Source organism: Pogona vitticeps, chromosome 4 (genome assembly GCF_051106095.1).
Source record: "Pogona vitticeps strain Pit_001003342236 chromosome 4, PviZW2.1, whole genome shotgun sequence".
In the NCBI taxonomy this organism is placed as follows: Eukaryota; Metazoa; Chordata; class Lepidosauria; order Squamata; family Agamidae; genus Pogona; species Pogona vitticeps.
The window spans coordinates 69996889-70016293 of NC_135786.1; the positions used below are offsets into that span (position 1 = coordinate 69996889).

Genomic DNA, 19405 nt, shown 5'->3' on the forward strand with positions numbered 1-19405 from the left:
AGAAGCAAAACAGCCCCAAAGCATTATTGACCCTCCGCCATGCTTCACAGTAGGCAAGGTGTTCTTTTCGTCATATGCCTTGTTCTTCCTCCTCCAAACATAGCGTTGATCCATGGGCCCAAACAGTTCTAATTTTGTTTCATCAGTCCACAGAACACTATCCCACAACTTTTGTGGTTTGCCCACATGACGTTTGGCATACTGCAGTCGACTCTTCTTATTCTTGGGAGACAGCAAGGGGGTGCGCCTGGGGGTTCTGGCATGGAGACCTTCATTATGCAGTGTGCACCTTATTGTCTGAGCTGAAACTTCTATACCCACATCTGACAAATCTTTTTTCAGTTCCTCAGCAGTCACACGGGGACTTTTCACCACTCTACGCTTTAGGTAGCGCACAGCAGTCGAAGTCAGCATCTTCTTTCTTCCACGACCACGTAGCATTTCAACAGTACCCTTTGCCTTGAATTTGCGAATGATGCTTCCTATGGTGTCTCTTGGTATGTTTAACTTCTTTGCAATCTTCTTATAGCCATTGCCCTTCCTGTGAAGACAAATCACCTCTTCTCTTGTCTTCCTGGACCATTCTCTTGACTTCACCATGTTTGTAACCACACCAGTAAATGTCTAGGAGCTGAGTATCACAGTCATTTTAAAGCTGCCTAATTGGTGCTTATTATGCTTGATTGGTGCTCGGTGACATCCACAGGTGTTTTCAATACCTGATCGAAAACACCTGAATGAACCTCTCTTCTTCAGAGTGGTAGTCTTTAAGGGGTTGAATAATTGTGGCAATGAAGAAACCACAAAAGAAACATTTACTACTGTATTACATAAACAATTGATGTTATTTTAGTTGCATTTGGTTCTTTAAAACGTCCTTGTAGGATTTCATTCTGAATACAATTCCAAATGTACACTATAGTCCCTAAACCCCTTTACAGCATTGGGGGTTGAATAATTTTGAACACAACTGTATCTTGGATCCTACTGTTTATACAGAATAAATTTGTATACCCTGGATCTTTCCCGTTTATTTTCAAATATGAAGATTGCTTCAGTAGCATTTTCTTCTTGTAAGTTAATGTCTCTCTGCCTTGACTAAATAATCTTCTTGAATACCCCACCCTGCTTGTAAGCTTGATTAATGTTAGTGAAACTATGCCAGTAGGTTCATCAATAGGACAATATTCTTCTTAAACCAGCAGTGACATAGATTCTGCTGCTCTAGCAAATTCCACCATCCTGCTTCCCAATATACCACTATGGCTTTGCCTTGTGCTGCATTCGTTTCTGTCGGGGCGCATTAAATAAAAATATGTGTGAGAAAGTTTGTAATCAGCTGTGAAGGATTGCAGTTCTGAACTGAGAAGAAGGAAAAGAGAAAGCTGAAACCTTTTAAAACTTAAAATGCTGCCAACCAGCTACTTTCCCTCTTTCCTGTGTGAGAATCTATTTGCTTGCCTGCAAGAGTAAACTTGCACCTGGGACCTTGAGGAAATAGCTCCAAGGACAATCTGGAGCAGAAGAATAGCAAAGAGAATAAATATAATTGTTTGCATGCTTGGAACCATGACTTCCAAAGTTTATTTTTAAAACGCAATCTAGACTGCTGGTGCACAGTTACATGCAATTGCCCATAGACCTCCTTTTTCCCTTCAACTTCCAGAAGAGGGGAAAATATACTGTATATCGACTGACCTGCTGGAGAAAATGTAATGTTTCGGGCACTGCAAATTATTTAAAATGTAAATATTCACATCTAAAGTTACAGTATGAATTCAAATTACAAGATAGGAATTTTTGACTGAATATTAGGGGGAACTTTGTGACAGTAAGAACTCTTCAGTAATGGAATGAACTGTCTCAGAAGGTGGTGGGCTCTTTCATCTGGATGGTCACCCATGAGGCATGCTTTGACAATGCATTTCCTGCTTTAGCAGAGATCAGACTTGAAGACTCCTGTAATTTCCAATCACCCATACAATTCCATGATGACTTGGTAGTTATCAGATACCATGTTTGTCAAACGAAATGGTTGGATGAAGCATGAGACCATTTAGCCACCTCTCTTACCCTTCCTTCTTGGTCTTTTGCCTGCATGCTGTATCCTCTTCTCAGAAATGGCTAAGGAAAACAATGCATTTGTTTCGTTTCACAGGGTGGAGTGGGACCTTGGAATTATTGTCCACAAGAAGTACGTGAAGTTTTGGAAGAGCTAATTTAAATCCTTGAACACAGCTACCGATGATCCTATATATAAACAACATAATCTACAATCTGCTGATTAATTATTTTACGGTATTAATATTTCTTTGGAAAAACATGGACACTTTCTTCAAGGATAAAGGCCCACTCATTTGAGAACTGGCACACTCTCAATTGAGAATTTAGCAGTTGCTACTCCTCCATAAAAGTACAGCAGGAAGAATAAATTAAGCATTTGACAGGGGAACTTAGCTTTGGTTACCTGCAAATATCACTAGCTATTATTTTGCCTAGCAATATGTGCAAACAACTTCAAAACAGCAATTTGACTGCATAGGGATTGTCCCATTGAGCAAGCACTGTACCGCTCCAATGTTATTCTTCCACAATACAGTACAACAAGCTATGGCATTGTGAGGGCTAGTATGACAGAAATGCCCCAAAGGACACAACTGTTTGCTTTACAGAAGGGTTTCCCACGTGAAGTAGCCTCTATACTGCTGAACATGAGAACTGCTCTCATACTAATTGGTAATGATAGCCAGCTATGTAAAATGCATATTTTCCACAGACTGCAGTTGCCTGCCACCATAACAGGGACTGCCAAGCCATTTGGATTTGCCACATATTCTGTACAGAAGCAGCATTTGTAAAGAACCAGGATAATGGGATGTTGGGGGAAGAGTTCAGCTTCTCTGGGCCTTGTGTGGCCCAGGGAAGCTGCAGCTTCAAGTGCATGAAGGCACTTGATCAGATTTTGCATATATAATTATCCCTATCTTGCTCTTTGTATGCACTGGTGTACGTGTAGTTACTGCATCATGCCCTGCACACATAGTGGGCAACAGCATAATCAAGTCTAATGTTCACTGGCAGAAACAAAGCTTTGTGAACTGAAGCACTACAATCGCTGGTTTAGTTTTGTTTCTATCTGTATTTCTTTATGACAGTCATAGTTTAAAACATGGAAGGCTATGACCTGATTTGAAAAAAAAATACAGTATTTATAGAAACAAGATGCTAAACTATATTAAACTATGTCAAAATATCTCTCTGTTTCAACTTGTTTTTTTAAGTAATTTTTTGGATTTGTAGGCTGTTATCTCAACAGAACTGCAGTCACTACAGAATGCTGATGGGCAGTGGTGATAGAACGCATTTCTGAACACGTAAAGGGGAAAACTAATTAAATAATATCTACTTTTGTGATGTAAGGTTTTGGGAAAATCTATCACAGAACATCTTGGAGATTCTTGTGTAACAACACTGTTGATATGAGAATATGCTTGAAAGTTCATCCAGATCAGACTGATATACGCTCAGGTACCCTGGATGAAACAATACAATTTTGGAATCATCTGTAGGGATGGGACTTTTGAAATTTTTTGACTACAACATGTCAAAGTCTGCTAAAGTTGACCCTGAAAAAAATCTGGCAGCTTTAGCTCTAAAAGGTGGTTGATATAACTTATAGTTGCTGCATAAATGATGAAAGTTCTTTCTATATTTAAGTTCCAAGTCTGCCCAATGCAGAAAGAGCTGGCTAGGTGAGGCGAAGCTCTATGGTACTGCAAAGCATTAGGGGCATTGTAGTCTACTTGCCACTTATGCTCCAATACAGGGTGTTGCAGAGTTTTTGAATTTCTGGTAAAATTATCTTTTGCTACACAACAGTACAGAGATGAACAGAGGGGGATAGCTACAATTTTCCCAGAATCCACACCTTTCTCATTAATTGGCACTTGAAGTCTCAATTAACTCATTCTAAGACATTTGTCTTAGACAGGAGGGCCTGGCGTGCTCTGGTCCATGGGGTCACGAAGAGTTGGACACGACTTAACGACTAAACAACAATGAAAACATGCAGGAGAAAGAATAATTTTTAATGTGTATACTGCTTTATTTACTGGACACAAAGTAGCAACCAACTGAACAGACCAACAGCAACAAACAACTGCCACCAACTGACAAAAGATAGGGATAGAATATGCAGCAGAGAGGTAGGGGCTCTCTTTGTATTTCCAGAGCTGCAAGGAAGAACAGATTAGTGCTGCACAGATAATCATCTTAGCCAGAAAAGTCTCTACAAGTCATTCAACTGGAGACAGCATGTGAAGCTTAAATAAAACTACACAGGGTATTCTAAAAAAACTACTGTACAATACTTATAAATGCTCTGCAGGTCCACAGAGTTTTGTTCTGCTCAACACTTCCTTCTTCTTTGGAGAGCCTTCAAACTCAGAAATTGAGGGATGTTTTATCATTTATGTATCATTTATGTAGCAACTGTTGAAATGGGGTGGGGTACGGCTCAAGCCTCCAGAATTCTGCCTGGGCAATTCCAGTAAATTTCTGGATGTTGTTCTCCAAAAAATTACAAAAGGCCCATCCCTAATATGTCCACTTCATGTTCTTAATTTTTAGCAAGTAATGTTTCAGTTAATAATATTAATGATCTGCCTTCTTAGGGGGAATAAGTGATATCAGCCAGGATGCAAAAATGTATTTAGACATATCCAAGTGTTGAAAGTAACCTGTGAGATTTTTTGTGTGTTTGCTTTTGAACAGTTCTATGCAAACTTTGAAAGATTTTGAAAAAAAATCAACAAAAATATACCAAAAAAACACACACTTTTTTAATGCATGGATTATATATTGCAAATATCAATATAATGTTATTACTATGTAGCAATCAGAACATTAAGTTTGGTTTTAAATATCTTCTGCTATTCCTTCTGCTATCACCCTATGAACTGATACAAAAGCATCAAAAGCAGACAAAATTATGAATCGTAAGTACGTAGCCTGGATCTCAGGAAGCTGTAAAAAACCCACAAAAATGAATTAATTATGTTATAGAACTATGGAGCAATTCAGCAAAGTGAAACATACTAAAGAGCCATTAATTTCAGTGGAAGAGATTTAAGCATACTTTTGGTACTGAAATCAATGAGCATGGCAACTTTTCTACAGTGGTGCCTCGCTAAACGATGATAATCCGTTCCACTGAAATCGCTGTTTAGCGAAATCATTGTCTAGCGAAAAGCATTTCCCCATTGGAATGCATTGAAACCTGTTTAATATGGGGAAAAATCGTCGTTGTCTAGTGAAGATCAGCCATAGGAAAGTCGCTTTGTGAACCGCTGATCAGCTGTTTAAATCGCTGTCTTGCGAAGCTTAGGTCCCGAAAACACCTGTTTGCGAGCGCGGAGGGAGCTGTCAAAATCGTTGTCTAGCGAAAATCAGTTTGCGAAGCAGGAACCAAATTCCCCCATAGGAATCACTGTTTTGCGAATCACTATAGCGATCACAAAAAGTCAATGTCTAGCGAAAAAACTGTCATGTAACTGTCTAGCGAGGCACCACTGTATTTAGTTTGATCCATTCAGTGCAGCAAATAGGTAAATTTGATACTATGAACACAAAATCACTTCTCCAGCTTTTTTTTTTTTTTTGGTAAATTGGGATAAAACTTTTGCCAACCTTCTTTTAAAAATATTATCTTGGCAAAGTCAAGAATCTCTCATCCCCCAACCCATTCTCTGTTCTTTGAATATATTTCATTGATACTACACTCACAGAAAATTCTTCGGTCTGAAGCTCTCCTTCTTTACATTGCAGCTCTAGATGTTAAAACAAAAGTTAATATATAGTAAGCTATTCGGTTTTTAATTTTTAATTTTTAAAAAAATCAGCTACAGTACTCACATAATAATGTACCCAGAGTTTTAGCCAGGAAAAGGAGGCAGGAATGGGTCAAGTGCAGCTTACAACATGCTCTTGGACTACAGCTTCCATCACTCCAACCAGGAGAGTCAATGGTAAGGATTGCTGGGTGTTCAATTCAACATCTGGAGGACCATAATTTGCCCACCCTGGTTTAAGGCACGACACCCAAGGCCCTTTTTGCGTGTCTCCACAGGTGAAATCAGGCACAAAGCAACTCAGGACACGGTCTTCTTGCAGAAATATGTATGGATTGTTCTCTTCTTTTAAGTACAGGAGGCACCAACATGTCTCCCATTTAGCAGACAAGTTAAAACATATTTGCTCACCAAGGCCTTTTATGGCTTGTATGTCACTGAATTCTAGAATTTGGCAGCTGCATCCACACAGTACACTGTAATTTGTACAATATTTTTCCTAAAGGCTCAAAGCACTTGAAATACATTATCTGAATAACTATAAATCTATAGAATATTGATATAGTCTATAGAACATAGATTATAACAGAACACTATTATAAAGAGTGTTCAATTGTTATGATAATGGACAAAGAACAAATGGCAGATTGGCTTACTAGACAGATAGCCTACCTCTTAGTTCCTTATATTCCAGATTAAATTCTGCTATAATCTGAGTACTACTGATCTTTACAGCTCAATCCTATGTATGCGCACTGATTCTGACCGAATTCAGCAAGAATTTGTAATGGTACACAGGACTGCAGTCTTCATTTATGTGTACATGTCATGTTCATCTGATTAAACAAAACTAGATTAAATATAATTACCTTTTTCAATGCATTCTTCAAAATCCACTGGATCCTTAGACACACTTTTTTCAATCCGTAACATCTGCACTAAACACAGCATTTAAAAAAAATGTTTGTCAAGTTTGCCTAGTTCCTCATTAATCTTTAAACAACAAACAAAACAGTATTTACACTTTGCACAATAATATTAATGCACAGTCATTCATTAGATTAATTTTGTTTTACATAACGTATTAGTTATAGAAATGAGCTAGCCAGAGACAAATCGAGGCAGCCATCATTCTGTGATCAGCTTCCAAATGTAAAAAAATCCATATTCTGCATTTCATCTTTTTTTGTTTCACACACAAACTGGCATCCAGATACACTGAAATGCATACCAGATTCAAAATTCTATTCTGTATTGTAGGGTTTTTTCATATGCATTCAAGGAAATTTGACACAACATGCAACAGGCAAAAAAACCCCCCTGTAATTTAAAAATAAAGCAAACATGCTCACAAGTGCATTACAAACGGTACCCCTTGATAACATGAGTTGTAGAAAAAAATAACAAATTTGGCTAATTACTCATAAACAGGAAAAGATTGCAAGTGTTTTCAATCAGGGAGTACATTAAATGCCAGCTAAAGTATGGAAATGAGCTCTAATTTTTCCAAGTGCTATTAATATGTAAATGTTTCTTCATTTTAGGAAGCATAGTTGGCTATATTCTAGAAGTGTAAATAAAAAACAGTATATATTACTGCACAATACCTAGTTATATATAGTGTCATTTACCTAAGTAACACTGGATTGTAAGTTTGCTGATGGTTACACATTTAGGAAAAGAAATAATGAATTCCTGGGGAAACATTCCAGTTGTTGTCCAAAAGGTTTCAGATCGTCTGTTAAAAGAGAGTAAAATATGTGAATGGAAGACATTAGAGTTATATTGCACATTTCTGAAAGTCCAGGATAGGCAGAAGCCTCTTCTGATAGCAGAAATTCCCTTACGTTGGCAGAATGGCCCTTGTGCAGCTGGCTTCAGAGATCTGCTATCAGAATTGCTCTGCTGGTTAAGATCTGTTTCAACAGAAGAACCCAAAAAAGGGGGGTAGAGAAGGGAAAGAGCAAGGGAAGAGCCTCCAATCAAATCTCCTCCAATCAAAAGGTGCAGCATAAAAATAAGGCCAAGATGAAGGTAGTCCAACATCTCATGATGATTTGGGATTCAGTAGAACTTCAGCTGGTTTAGCATTGTTTCAGCTGGCCCTCCGCCATCTTGGCTATTTAGGACTGCCCTCTGTTATTCAAATAAATCAATTGTCTTTGTGATTACTTTGAAGCAGTTTACCATACAGGTGTACAGTATCAGTATACTGATTAATAACCAAAACCTGTACCTTTCTATCCACAAAAGTGACTAATAGCGTTTATGTGTATATAGTGACTAATAACCCAATCTCATCCAATCCATTCATTCCTCCTTTGGCTAATGGGTCTTACTCCTAAAAATGTGGGCATAGGCTCACAATCTTAGCCCGCAATAGCAACATCCGTGAAATTATTTCCAAGTAAACATGGTTAGGCAGCTATAAAAGTATGAATTCTGAAATGGAAAATGCCTAGTTTGAGTATACCCACATACAAACAGTAGGTCCTCAGACTGCTACAGGATGAATACGTACAATATGTTGCTAAGTAAATCATTGGCTATGTATTTTGATTTGTTTCTTTTATTTTGCTGTAAACCGCCCAGAATAGTGCATGCATGACTGAGGCGCTATAATAAATTTAATCAATCAATCCTATCTGCAGCACAGAAATACGAATTTGAAAGCAAAGCTTTACATACCCCCCCCCCCAAACGATCGGGCTCGGCACTTACCCATCAATGATATTTTCTGGGGGGTATTTTTCATCACTCGATGTTGCTAGAATAACATCGGCTCCTTCCGAGCGGAGACAAGGATCGGTAAACTTCATTCTCCTCCGTCTCCATCAAGAGTTGTCCCGAAGGCCCTCTTCCAAAAACATCGATTGTCGACGTTGTTCGGTTGCCTAGCAGCCCATTTCGATGCTGAAAGCGAAAGCAGGAAGGGGAGCGACCGTCCAGGCCTTTTACAATCCCATGGCCTCGAAATACGACTTCCGGGTTGCCTCAGTCGCTAATTCTTTTTCTCTCTCCTCTGCGGAGCAAAATCTGGTAATTGGCTAATGATGTTTTACCTCCTTTGCCCCAGAGAACAAAGGGGAAGCACACATGGAGAGTGGGGGGAAATCATGCTTTTTCTAACTCAGTAGAATCCCGTGTATGAAATCTTATACTGTACATGGGTAACTGTTCCAGGTTATACTAGTCCATTGTGATCGGTTTAGGGCAATTCCTCCCCTACAGTAAGGCTTTTGCAAAGGAATCCTGTCCCCAGAGCCCTGAACATTTCCCTTTCCCCCTGCATTATTGAATGCAACCTTCCATGTGGGTCCTTTATTTACGTAATTTCTCTCTGACACGCTGAGATTATATTTCCCTAACAGCGCAACCTGAGGCAATTTAATCTTCATTTCAGTTCAATGTGTGACTTATTCCTCGGTAAGGAGGTCCAGCAGAGGGGGAAGGAATGCATCGACCTCCCACGGAGAGAGAGACCTCTTTCTGCAAGGCCGCCGGATCCCCGTCCTGGGAGCAGCGGCCTGCAAGCTGCCTAGCAATGCAAAATAAGCAGAAATGATACCGCGAGAAATAGGAACACTGGGCGGCGTGCGTAGACGACTCTACTTTTTCTATCTCTTTGGTTGTCTCCCGGGGCGCGCGCGCGCGCCTTGCCCTTGCAGCCTTTTGGCTCCGAACCGGCTAACCAAGAGAATTGCCCCGCGGCGGCTGCCTCCTCGCTAGAGGGTCCAGGGTGAAAGCGGTGGCGCGGCGTAGGTGCATTGCTATAGGTTCGTCAGTCTCCAAATGCTGTGATTGATTTCTGCCCTCTTCGAGGTCAGGTGAGCTCCAGAAGGTTTGGTCATCTGGAAACCTTTACACAAGAGGAGGTCAGGGTTACTGCTGTGTTTCCCTATTGCACACGAAGGCAGACTTCCTTGCATATTAGCAACTGGATTTCCAAAACGGCCACGTTGCTGACGGTCTGGCTTTTGCACTGGTTGTCTTTCGCTCGCTGTATCCCCCTAGAAGCAAGACTTCAGTGGCGCAAGACTTCAGTAAGGGAGTACAGGACTGCAGTCTCTACTGCTGGAAGCTGTATGGAAACAGACAGTAAACTTTCAATGGGTGTGGGAGTCTCTAGACGCTTCGTGCCAGTGTGGGGAGTAGAGATTAGTTCGAGATTGTGGTTCTCTCAGGCTCCTTATCTGGCTGTATTCTGTGCCCCTTGAGTTGTGGATTAGAAAAATGGAGGTGGAAGCTGGCCTCAGCCACACTTTTCTCCCAATAAGAATGGAAGAACATTTGTGTGTAAGAATATGCCTCCTCCTCTGTTTGAGGAACTGGCATTAAAAATTCTGGATTATTTTTAGGCATTTAAACTAGCAACAACAGCAGGTTATAAAAGTAGGAAAAGCAACTTGTTTTGAAACAGCCTTTTATATATGACAGTGTCAAGGGGCGTGGTGGCACTGCGGGTTAAACCACAGAAGCTTCTGTGCTTCAGGGTCGGAAGACCAGCAGTCGTAAGATCGAATCCACGTGACAGAGTGAGCTCCCATTGCTTTGTCCCAGCTCCTGCCAACCTAGCAGTTTGAAAGCATGCAAATACCAGTAGATAAATAGGTACCACCACGGTGGGAAGGTAACGGTGTTCCCTGTCTAGTTGCGCTGGCCACATGACCACAGAAAACTGTCTTCGGATAAACGCTGGCTCTGTGGCTTGGAGATAGGGATGAGCACTGTGTCCTAGAGCCGGACACGACGACTAAATGTCAAGGGGAACCAAGACATGTGTCAAAGGTTTTCTTTTGTTTTCCCTAAAGGAAGGAGATTTATCTCAAGCATCCAATCAACCACTGGGAACTTGTGTAAATTGGCATACGTCTGACTGTAGGCAGTACAAGAGATGACTTCCCAGATTAAATCTTCATGTATTTGTTTTATGTTTTACTTTGTTTCCCCAGAAATTTTTAAAGAGGAATGTCAAGCTATCTCCATGTAGAAAATATTCCTGATACAGGGTCAATATATGTTAGGGAAGATGGCCATCTGTATAAAGTGAATGAAAATGCTTCGGCAGGAGTAAATAGTGCATCGAATCCAAAGCCTTCAAGACTGTTCTCCAAAGGATTCTCTGTTGAGCTTTGCATGAACAGGGAAAATGACAATGGAAGAACGGATCATTTCATCTTCACTTACACAAAGGAGGGAAATTTGCGATACTCTGTTAAATCTCTCTTCAGCATAGTCTTGAGTTATGTTGCTGACAACATTAATCACGTGGATTCATTGAATGGCTTTCCAGAACAGATAGCAGAAAAACTTTTCTGTGCTGCAAATACTAGACAGAAATTTGCAGAACCAAGAACAGGACTCAGTGCTTTGCAAAAATTTATTGATGCTTATGGAAATTTAGTGCTCCGAACACTATGTTTGAACAATTGGTAAGCATAAATCAATCACCTGTTTGTAGTAGCCTTTTTGCATGCCAATTTCGGGGGAAATGTATCCACTAATTACTATGGTAGTAAGTCAGGATACACACTACCTAAAGTTAACTAAGATGGAATAAAGCAAGTAAAGTATGCTGAGTGTCCTGTGGCTCTTTGTTGAGTTTCATATCCTTTGAAATGGAAGGATAAACTCTTTACTTGGGGTGGAGGGGAATTCCACTAAAATCTGAGAACTGGACCACATTTAAGCTTAGTATTCAGACTTTTTTTTGGGGGGGTAGCCTTTTCGTTTCCTCCTTTAGCTATTTTTATAGCTACTCTATAACCGAGATATACCATTATTTTGCTCCTTCTAAATTTTTTTAAAGTATTTAGAAACTATATGGAAAGATTGTAAAAATTATTTAAAATTAATTTAAAATTTACTTTAACATCTTTTTGAGTCTTCCTAACAACAAAGAAAGCTGACTGGAAAGAAATTGATTCATGTTAAATTTGTTACTGGAGGAGAGTTTTACAGATGCCATGGAACACAAGAGAGAGAAATAACTGGGTTGCAGATCAAATCAAGTCTGAAATATCACTAGAAGCCACAATAACTACATGAAGGCTGCTATATTGTTGGCATATTATGAGCAGACAAGATTTGCTCTAAAAGGCAATCGTGTAAAGAAAAACTGAAGATAGTGTAAACAATGGAAGACCTAATGTGGGGCGGATTGACTCTGTAAAGAGAAGCCAAGGCCCTTAGTCTGCAAGAGTAGGGCTCTTAATGACAGGACTTTTAGGTGGTGGTTAATTCACAAGGTTGCCATAAATTAGAAATGACTCAGTGGCACTTAACACACATGCAAGAACCATGACTTGAAAAATAACCTTTTTAAGTTCCATGCAAATGAATTGAGAGTATATATTTCTGTTTATAACTTTGTGAAAACCTAGATAACTGCTGCTTTGGACTCTGTCTTTCATCACCACCGGTCTTGGCTATGGTGGAGGTTATGATCTTTGCAGATTCTAGATGAAAGTGCTTAGATCTGCCATATTTGTCCTTTTGACAGAATGGGTTGGTTTCCTCTTCACTACCCTTTTATTGATTATGTGGCAATATGGAGCAGATAAAGACTGGACTAGCTACTAAGAAGAACTATCCATTGTTACATTTTCCTGTTACAAAGCTGGCTGACAAACTTTCAAAGATGCTGAAGCAGGTTATGAATCCATAATATCTGTTGGTTGTTGTGGGTTTTTCAGGCTCACAAGCCTTGCGAATTCATAATATCTGTGTTTATTTTTTACAGTTATCTTCTTATTTCTGAAAAACTGGAAGAAATCAAATCTTTTCAGGGTCTGATATGCTTGGATTTGTCCTGTTGTAAACTTGGAGACGGTCATGATCTGCTACAACACACCACAAGTGAAACACTATCAAGGTAGCAGTTGTGTGGAGTGAGGTCTGCATGGGGTAGGGAATAGAAGCAATCAGCATTCCCTCATTTTAAATAGTTACTCAAACAATTGGGGCAATTCAAATCAGTCACAACTTCACCTGTGGAATGTCTGCCATTCAGTGAATCTTGTTTCTTGTATACACATTACAGCTAACTTGAGGTTTTACAGCTGTGCACGTAGTCTTTGCAAAAATCCACCTGCTCCTGAATGCCCAAGGGCTCTTGAGCATTGCATTAACCCTCATTCTAAAGGTTAATGTTGCAGATGCTTTCCAAACTGCATGTTGTATTTCACTGTGGGTAGCTATAAACAAATGGCATTCCTTTTTTCTTTTAAGACTTATGAGGGCATATTTAATGTCAGTGAAAAAACAGGAGGACACACTGAATGCTATTTCTGCTCAACATTTCCCATCTTCCAAATCCCCTCAGCTCCATTGTAAATACAGATAAACAATTTCCTAGGCCAGAGAGCTTGTTTAGTTAATTTCAAATTGCAGTAGAGCATGGAGGGAATTGTACAGGTATCTCCCCAGAGGTATAAAAATGCTTTATTCATGTATTCACACCAGGAGCAGACATATTCATCCGTGTACTCTTGTTATGCTTGGTAGAAACATTCACTTGCATACGAATGATGATGTGTACGATCACGAGATGAAATTATGATTTAATTTGTGTATTTAAGTATCATATTATTACATTATCACATGAAATGGCCACTAGTACAGTATTGATTTTGAAATCTTGTCAGACTGTTGCTTTGCATTTAATCAGTCCTTAGGATCAGTGTTTTACAAATGCAGTCCCAAAGTAGATCCTACATAGATGTTTTTGGCAGCTGGATGCCCCTAAGATAATTAGTGCAGAGTGAAAGTACTCTTCTTTTTTCCCCAAAGTTATTTCTGCATTACAGTGAACGTGGAGATGGTGGGATCTCTTGTGTCATGCCTGTTGAAAGAAGGCCACTTCTCTCCCTAGTTGTCAAGTGTGTAAAGTGATGAGAGGACCCAGCCTTCCCATTTCTACTGTGGTTTAGAAACATTTATAAGGACACTCTTGGTATTTATGGTGTCTTCAAGGTCTGGTGCCAAAGTCAAAAGATGTACCCAGACTCCCTTCTGAATTATTTTTGTGTTTTGAAGGTTTGAGGAGAGGATAGAATCAATAGTGAACAAGATAGGCCAAAATATGTAGACTGGCTTAACACAAATTGAAATATAATACCTCCTTATCATAGAATAAACTCCCTTACTTGCTTTGTAGACAACTAGTAGCAGTTAACTATTGATATATTTCTTATAGCTTCTTCTCATAATTTTGATAATATAATTTAAAACAGTTAAATTAAAAATTCCCATTAGAGCATAGTGTTGCTTTCATCTGGTATACTGGTTTCTTAATATTTGGCTGAAATTTGAAGGGTGAACTGCATTGCAATATAATATGTTAGTAAGCTAAGCAACTATATTTATTATACGCAGATTTCATTTAGTTGAGCTTGAAATGTTGCAACACATTTAATGGATCTGAATTTCCATCCTTGTTTCCAATGAAGTGTTCTTTGGTAAATTTGACAATACTTACAAATTTTGTGACTGCTTTGAAATTAGGCAAGGGAGTGGAAAATACTTGGTGATGCCTTTTATGAAAAGTTTCTCTTTAACAACTGTAAAAATGACCTCAAATATCTATATAAAATGGTAACTTATTCATTTACCTTAGTTTAACACGGCTCCTCCTGAAAGATAACTGCTTATCAGATGCTGGTCTTCGCAAAATGACAGCACCTGTTCGAGTTATGAAAAGGGGCCTTGAAAATCTCACAGTATTAGATTTGTCTTGTAAGTATGATTTCAGTTTAGAATTTATATATTTTTTTCTAATGCAACTTTAATCTTAAGTCAGTATTTCAAAAAAGCTATATGACCCATCATTAGGTGTTTACAGAGAGAAGGAAAAACTGGCATTCAGTATAGATGCTTAGAAAATCTGTTGTATTGTGGACATAAGACATCATTTAAATATGCTATGTATTCTGTAGCCAAAGCAGTCATTTTTATGTTGTTCAATTGAATACAGAAACCAGATATTCGTTGCATTTGGACATTCTGCTAAACTGTAATGTACCGTGAATGAGCCCCAGCAAGCTTGAGGTGCACCTGAATGTAGAAGGGTGCACCCTTCCTACTAAGAAATTTGAAACTATGGGTCTGCGGTGTTCGATAATTTCAGGTGCAATATCATTGTGTTCTATCACAATTTAGTTTTCATAAATGTATACCTAACTCTATAACTCCAAACCTGACATCTTGACATTTACATTGATTTTCCAGGCTTAATAATTACAACTTCCTTTATTTAGTCTTCATTTTAGCGTCTACTGAAGTGTCTTTCTTTCAGTGTGTGCTTTGTTAAAATCATGTACACGTATTAACATATTCCCCTTTTTAATAGGAAAACACTGGATTTATCAAACCTTCTCTAATAAAGTAAATGGAAATTTCTTCTAAGGCAACTTCAGCTCCTCATCTTTGCTATGGATAGTTTCTTCCCCAGCATGATATATATCTTTCTGTCACTTGGTTCTCTCTTCTTTGGTCTTCTTTGTGCTGTTTAACTATTACAGAAACACTGAGCTGCAGTTCTATACTTCAGATTTTCTTCTTGCTTAATTATTTCTAGGACAGCATGTCCCCATTGCAAGATTATCTGGGGGGAAACTATTAACATTAAAAATTAAAAATATTAATGCAATATTCTTTTGCTATAGATAATCCAGGAATCACCAATATGGGACTTAGATACCTGCTTTGTTTCAAAAAACTGAACTATTTGGATGTTTCTGGGACTGATATCAAGGTGAAAAAAGTTTCTGCTAATTTGACAATACTCACAAATTTTATACAAGACGGGTACAAAATATAGTTAATTTCTTTTGCGTGGGAAGTTGGACTAAAAGAAAGACAGGTTTTATCTTTCTTTGAAGGCAGACATTGGTTGGCAGTGAATACTACAGAATCTGTTTTGGCTTCTCTTTTTCACTAGAACACAAAGGCAGCCATTTGTGAGATCCAGACACAAATGGGTCTGATTCATTCAGAGGTACCTTTGAAAGAATTTGATCATAATTCGTGCAAAACACAGGGATGGGCAGAGCAGGTATGTCTTCATTAACATTTTCAAGACCTTGTTGTCTTCATATAGTGTTGTCCACATGATAAAAATGTTTGCTTCAAGATATTTCTTTTAAAAAACGATGAGAAATTCAAACAGCCCAAAGATTAGAGTCACAATTCATGAATATTCGGTTAATGTTTAAGGTTTGTATTTGCTTCTTAACAAAATCTTACATTTGGCTTAAAGAGAAAGGTGGAGTAAAAATATTATTTAGAAACCTCACTTTAAAATTGTTATAGAAGCCTCAAGTATTCAAACAGCAATATCACTTGGCAGTGGATATAAGCCGTAGATGCTTGTTCTCAACAGATTGTTTTGCAAATCGTCATCTTATAAACAGGATGTATATACAACTCTATACTCTCACAGCAGTTGTAAGTTATTGTATAGGAAAATGATTTGATATCCACAAGATGTCATCTTTTAAAGTGCTTTCCATACTAGTTTTCTGAAGATGATTGCTACACTTTTTTTTCCAGATTATCTTACAATGGGAACAGGAAGTCCTGGAAAAAAATAAGCCAGAAAAAATAATAAAATCTAGAACAGCAGCTGAACACTTCTGTAAGTAACTAAATGAGGATATTCCTTTGTAAGCCCAAACCTTCTTGATTGTTTCTGGGAAAGGTATTGGAACCAGGTTTTGCTCACCAGAACTATGAGGCAAAGGGTCTGTTTAAACATGCTTGGAACTTGAGTGCAAATAGAACTTTCTTTATATCCTTCTTCACTCATAGCAGACCCAGGAGGTGAAGAGGCAGGTGGCTTTCAACGTTGAACAGTTTGACTTCGGTGACGGGAGCAAATAGTTGGAAAGCAAGAAAATAGCACTTTCTCTGTGCTTTTAAACAGCTTATTTAGATCCAAGCCTGAGATATAAACAGAGGCCTTAGCAATTCAATGGAAACAAGTCATGATGGAACTGAACAAATAGCTCAAGAGATCATCAAGCTTTGTTAGTTAATAACAGATCGGGGTGCACATCTTATGATTCCCTAAAATCTTCAGTGGAGTCCCTCTTTGTGCCCTGCCCACCTGTCCCCACTAGCTACTTTTTGTACAAATCACTGATGAGGAGGAATGAAGTGAAGTTAAGATGTTCCATTCCCTCTCTGTGATTGGGTTCTTGAAAAACTACTGGCATTTCCATGTTTTGTGCGGGAAAATGACACAGAGGCTCATTCAAAACGTTAACTGGTTTATTGAACTTGGATTCAGGAGAATCTATGACAACCTTTGTTAGATCTAAGTAATTTAACTCCGGCAAACAGCCGTTCAAGTCTGTGATCAAGTCCTGATTAACATTGTCTCTCAGTATTGGGGAGCTGGACCAAATCCCTCCTTGTCCAATGATTTCCTTAAGGGAGCATTCTGAACTGCCCAAATCATGCCACAGCACGGATGGCGTGCCCAGTCTCCCTGGGGCGGGTGGCCATGTCCTTTCGGGAACACAACCACCGTCCATTCCGTTGTCTCAGTAATAGTCACCCTGTCCTTTTTCGTAGCAATAGAGTCTGGAAACAGGTATCCTACTTTAAGGTTTGGGAAATCATCTATCAGCTCATGCATACGTTTATAGTCTTTCTCCTCTTTCTCGTTTCTCTGCCACCTTAGCACACTAAAAACTCTCTCCCCATTTCCTCTTTTATCTCCTCCTCCCATACATCAAACTTTAACTCCTCCTCCTTTTCTTTCCCTTCCTCCACTAGACAAATCTCTTTTAACCCTTTCATCTTTAGTCATACTCTTCCCCATCTCTTTTACCCTCTCTTTTGATTCTATTAATACATTTTCCTTCACTGGAGGAGACGGCGCACTATCCTCTTTCAGATCTTCATACTCTCCTGGACACCTTCAAGCAGATTGTTGTTCAAGCAGTTGGGGAGGGCAGTCAAGAATGAAAAATGAACTGTCCATTCTTTTCTGCAGTGGATCACCAGTGCATTGTGTATGTGTGTTTGCATATGCCGTGACTCATAGGTGGCTGGCAGGTCCAAAGACATTAGGCAGCCTTCTCCTAGATCATTTTAGTGCAAGGACTTATGTTTTTGAGTACTGCTGGCATACAGCAGAGTGCTCCATTGAATCTTGTTTCTGCACATTATCTGTTCCTTTCCTTAGAAGTGGCATGGAATGCCCTCTAAAGCTTCAGTGTAAAATGGGCATAGGCAATTTGTGGTCCTAGGGTGACTTATGACCGCAGTTAGAGCTCATGTATTCCATAGCTGCATTTCAGAAGCCTTGTGGAAACAAATAATTTCAAGACTTTACAAGAGTAATCAGTTTCTTTCCCAGCTCTCTACTGGGTGTGGAGGGAAGGAGTGAAAAAGAACAAAAAAGATAAATTGGTTTATCTACTCACTTGTTTTCAAGGCAAGTGAGATATTTAAGGAGTTCTACTCCTCCAGTGAGTGTCCATGGCTGAGTAGGGATTTGAACCAGGTCTCCAGAGCCCTAGTTCGTCACTCTGTCCACAACACCACACTGGGAACTACTTTTTTACTTATCTCCCATTAGTTCAGCCCCACCAATTGGCCACACGCTCGCACACGCACACACACATTGTACCACATAGGGAGCATAGGCCTTGCCAGATTTAGGTCAAATTGGAAATTCTAGGTCAAATTAGCAATTCTTTGAAGACATCTAAGGGTTCAAAGTATTTAGCTCTGACACTATGCCTGGCTTTTAAGTGTTCTGTTTCTTATTGCTGTTAGCCAAGATTTCACAAGACAATATTAAGCTGTATTAAACTATGAAACTACTTCATGAAATTTCTTTTGCAGATGGAAAAAGACGAAGACCAGAAACACCTTTTGAATCTCGACTAGGAGAGAAGGAAAGAGACACTTCTGAGAACTTACAGTTCTACAAGGGAAGTGCAAAGATGTCAGACTTCCCTTTGCAAAATATGAAAACTGAGATGACTGAAGAATTTCTGAATAAAAAGAGGGCTGCAGTTGAGAAGAAAGAAAAGAGATCTCAATCAAAGAATTCTAGCTTCTCAGTAGCAGACTGGGACTTGCTAAATTCATATTGAATTCTATTAATAAAACATATTTGGTGCAAAAAGAATAAAATAATAACATTTCTACTAAAGTAACATACTACTTTTTCTACCTCAGGTGAAAATGGTGAAAAGCAATGCTACAGTTGGTGTCTGAATTCAATACCATTGCTTTTTTTTTATCAATAAGTGGTTGTCTGACCAGATAGACGGCTTAAAATACAATAAATAAATAAATAACTTACCATTTTCAGATTAACAACTAATGTGAGATTGATAAACTTTTTTTAAAATGTAGGCTTCCATTGAGAAAACTACATTTGAAATGGTGTTGGATATGATTGTTAAGCATCTCTGTGTCTGGTTTGTATCCATGTAAGTTATTACTGGTCATTTTATGAATCTTGTTCTTTATGCTGTTACTAAAGAACAGGGTGAGACCTGATCGCAAAGAATGACATCCCGAACTATGTATGA

At 38.9% G+C, this 19405-nt stretch overlaps 3 protein-coding genes across 6 annotated transcripts in view; 2 read left to right on the forward strand and 1 right to left on the reverse strand.

Annotated features, from left to right (window-relative positions):
• The window catches only part of DIO1 (iodothyronine deiodinase 1), a 10942-nt gene extending 7689 nt beyond the window's left edge, over window positions 1–3253 (forward strand). The window contains exon 4 of the mRNA XM_020799641.3: window positions 2159–3253. Within this exon, the coding sequence (XP_020655300.2) occupies window positions 2159–2224 (66 nt within the window). The 3' untranslated portion in view covers window positions 2225–3253. The remainder of the gene's footprint in view (window positions 1–2158) is intronic.
• Window positions 3254–4081: 828 nt separating this feature from the next.
• IFT25 (intraflagellar transport 25) lies at window positions 4082–8770 on the reverse strand. The gene is made up of 5 exons (XM_020799642.3): window positions 8571–8770; window positions 7481–7587; window positions 6719–6787; window positions 5785–5828; window positions 4082–5025 (listed from the first exon to the last, which is right to left on the reverse strand). The coding sequence occupies exons 1-5, from the start codon at window positions 8666–8668 to the stop codon at window positions 4918–4920; spliced, it is 426 nt and encodes a 141-aa protein (XP_020655301.2). The 5' UTR covers window positions 8669–8770; the 3' UTR covers window positions 4082–4917.
• Window positions 8766–19194, forward strand: LRRC42 (leucine rich repeat containing 42). 4 transcript variants are annotated; one of them, XM_072997645.2, is made up of 8 exons: window positions 8766–8888; window positions 10802–11281; window positions 12592–12723; window positions 14467–14585; window positions 15515–15603; window positions 15790–15903; window positions 16401–16485; window positions 18708–19194. In XM_072997645.2, the coding sequence occupies exons 2-8, from the start codon at window positions 10818–10820 to the stop codon at window positions 18959–18961; spliced, it is 1257 nt and encodes a 418-aa protein (XP_072853746.2). In that variant the 5' UTR covers window positions 8766–8888; window positions 10802–10817; the 3' UTR covers window positions 18962–19194. The 4 variants fall into 4 exon arrangements, with proteins under 4 accessions (XP_072853746.2, XP_020655295.3, XP_020655294.3 ...); XM_020799636.3 differs by lacking the exon at window positions 8766–8888 and adding an exon at window positions 9500–9625; XM_020799635.3 differs by lacking the exon at window positions 8766–8888 and adding an exon at window positions 9508–9676.
• The last annotated feature ends 211 nt before the right edge of the window (window positions 19195–19405 follow it).

Coding starts and splice junctions, on each gene's coding strand:
- IFT25 (XM_020799642.3), bottom strand. CDS start 8,668: ATGAAGTTTACCGATCCTTGTCTCCGCTCGGAAGGAGCCGATGTTATT. Junction 6,788..7,480: donor TACAATCCAGTGTTACTTAG/GTAAATGACACT, acceptor TGCTGTGTTTAG/TGCAGATGTTACGGATTGAA. Junction 5,026..5,784: donor TTCAGACCGAAGAATTTTCT/GTGAGTGTAGTA, acceptor GGTTTTTTACAG/CTTCCTGAGATCCAGGCTAC.
- LRRC42 (XM_072997645.2), top strand. CDS start 10,818: ATGTCAAGCTATCTCCATGTAGAAAATATTCCTGATACAGGGTCAATA. Junction 11,282..12,591: donor ACACTATGTTTGAACAATTG/GTAAGCATAAAT, acceptor TATTTTTTACAG/TTATCTTCTTATTTCTGAAA. Junction 16,486..18,707: donor AACAGCAGCTGAACACTTCT/GTAAGTAACTAA, acceptor TTTCTTTTGCAG/ATGGAAAAAGACGAAGACCA.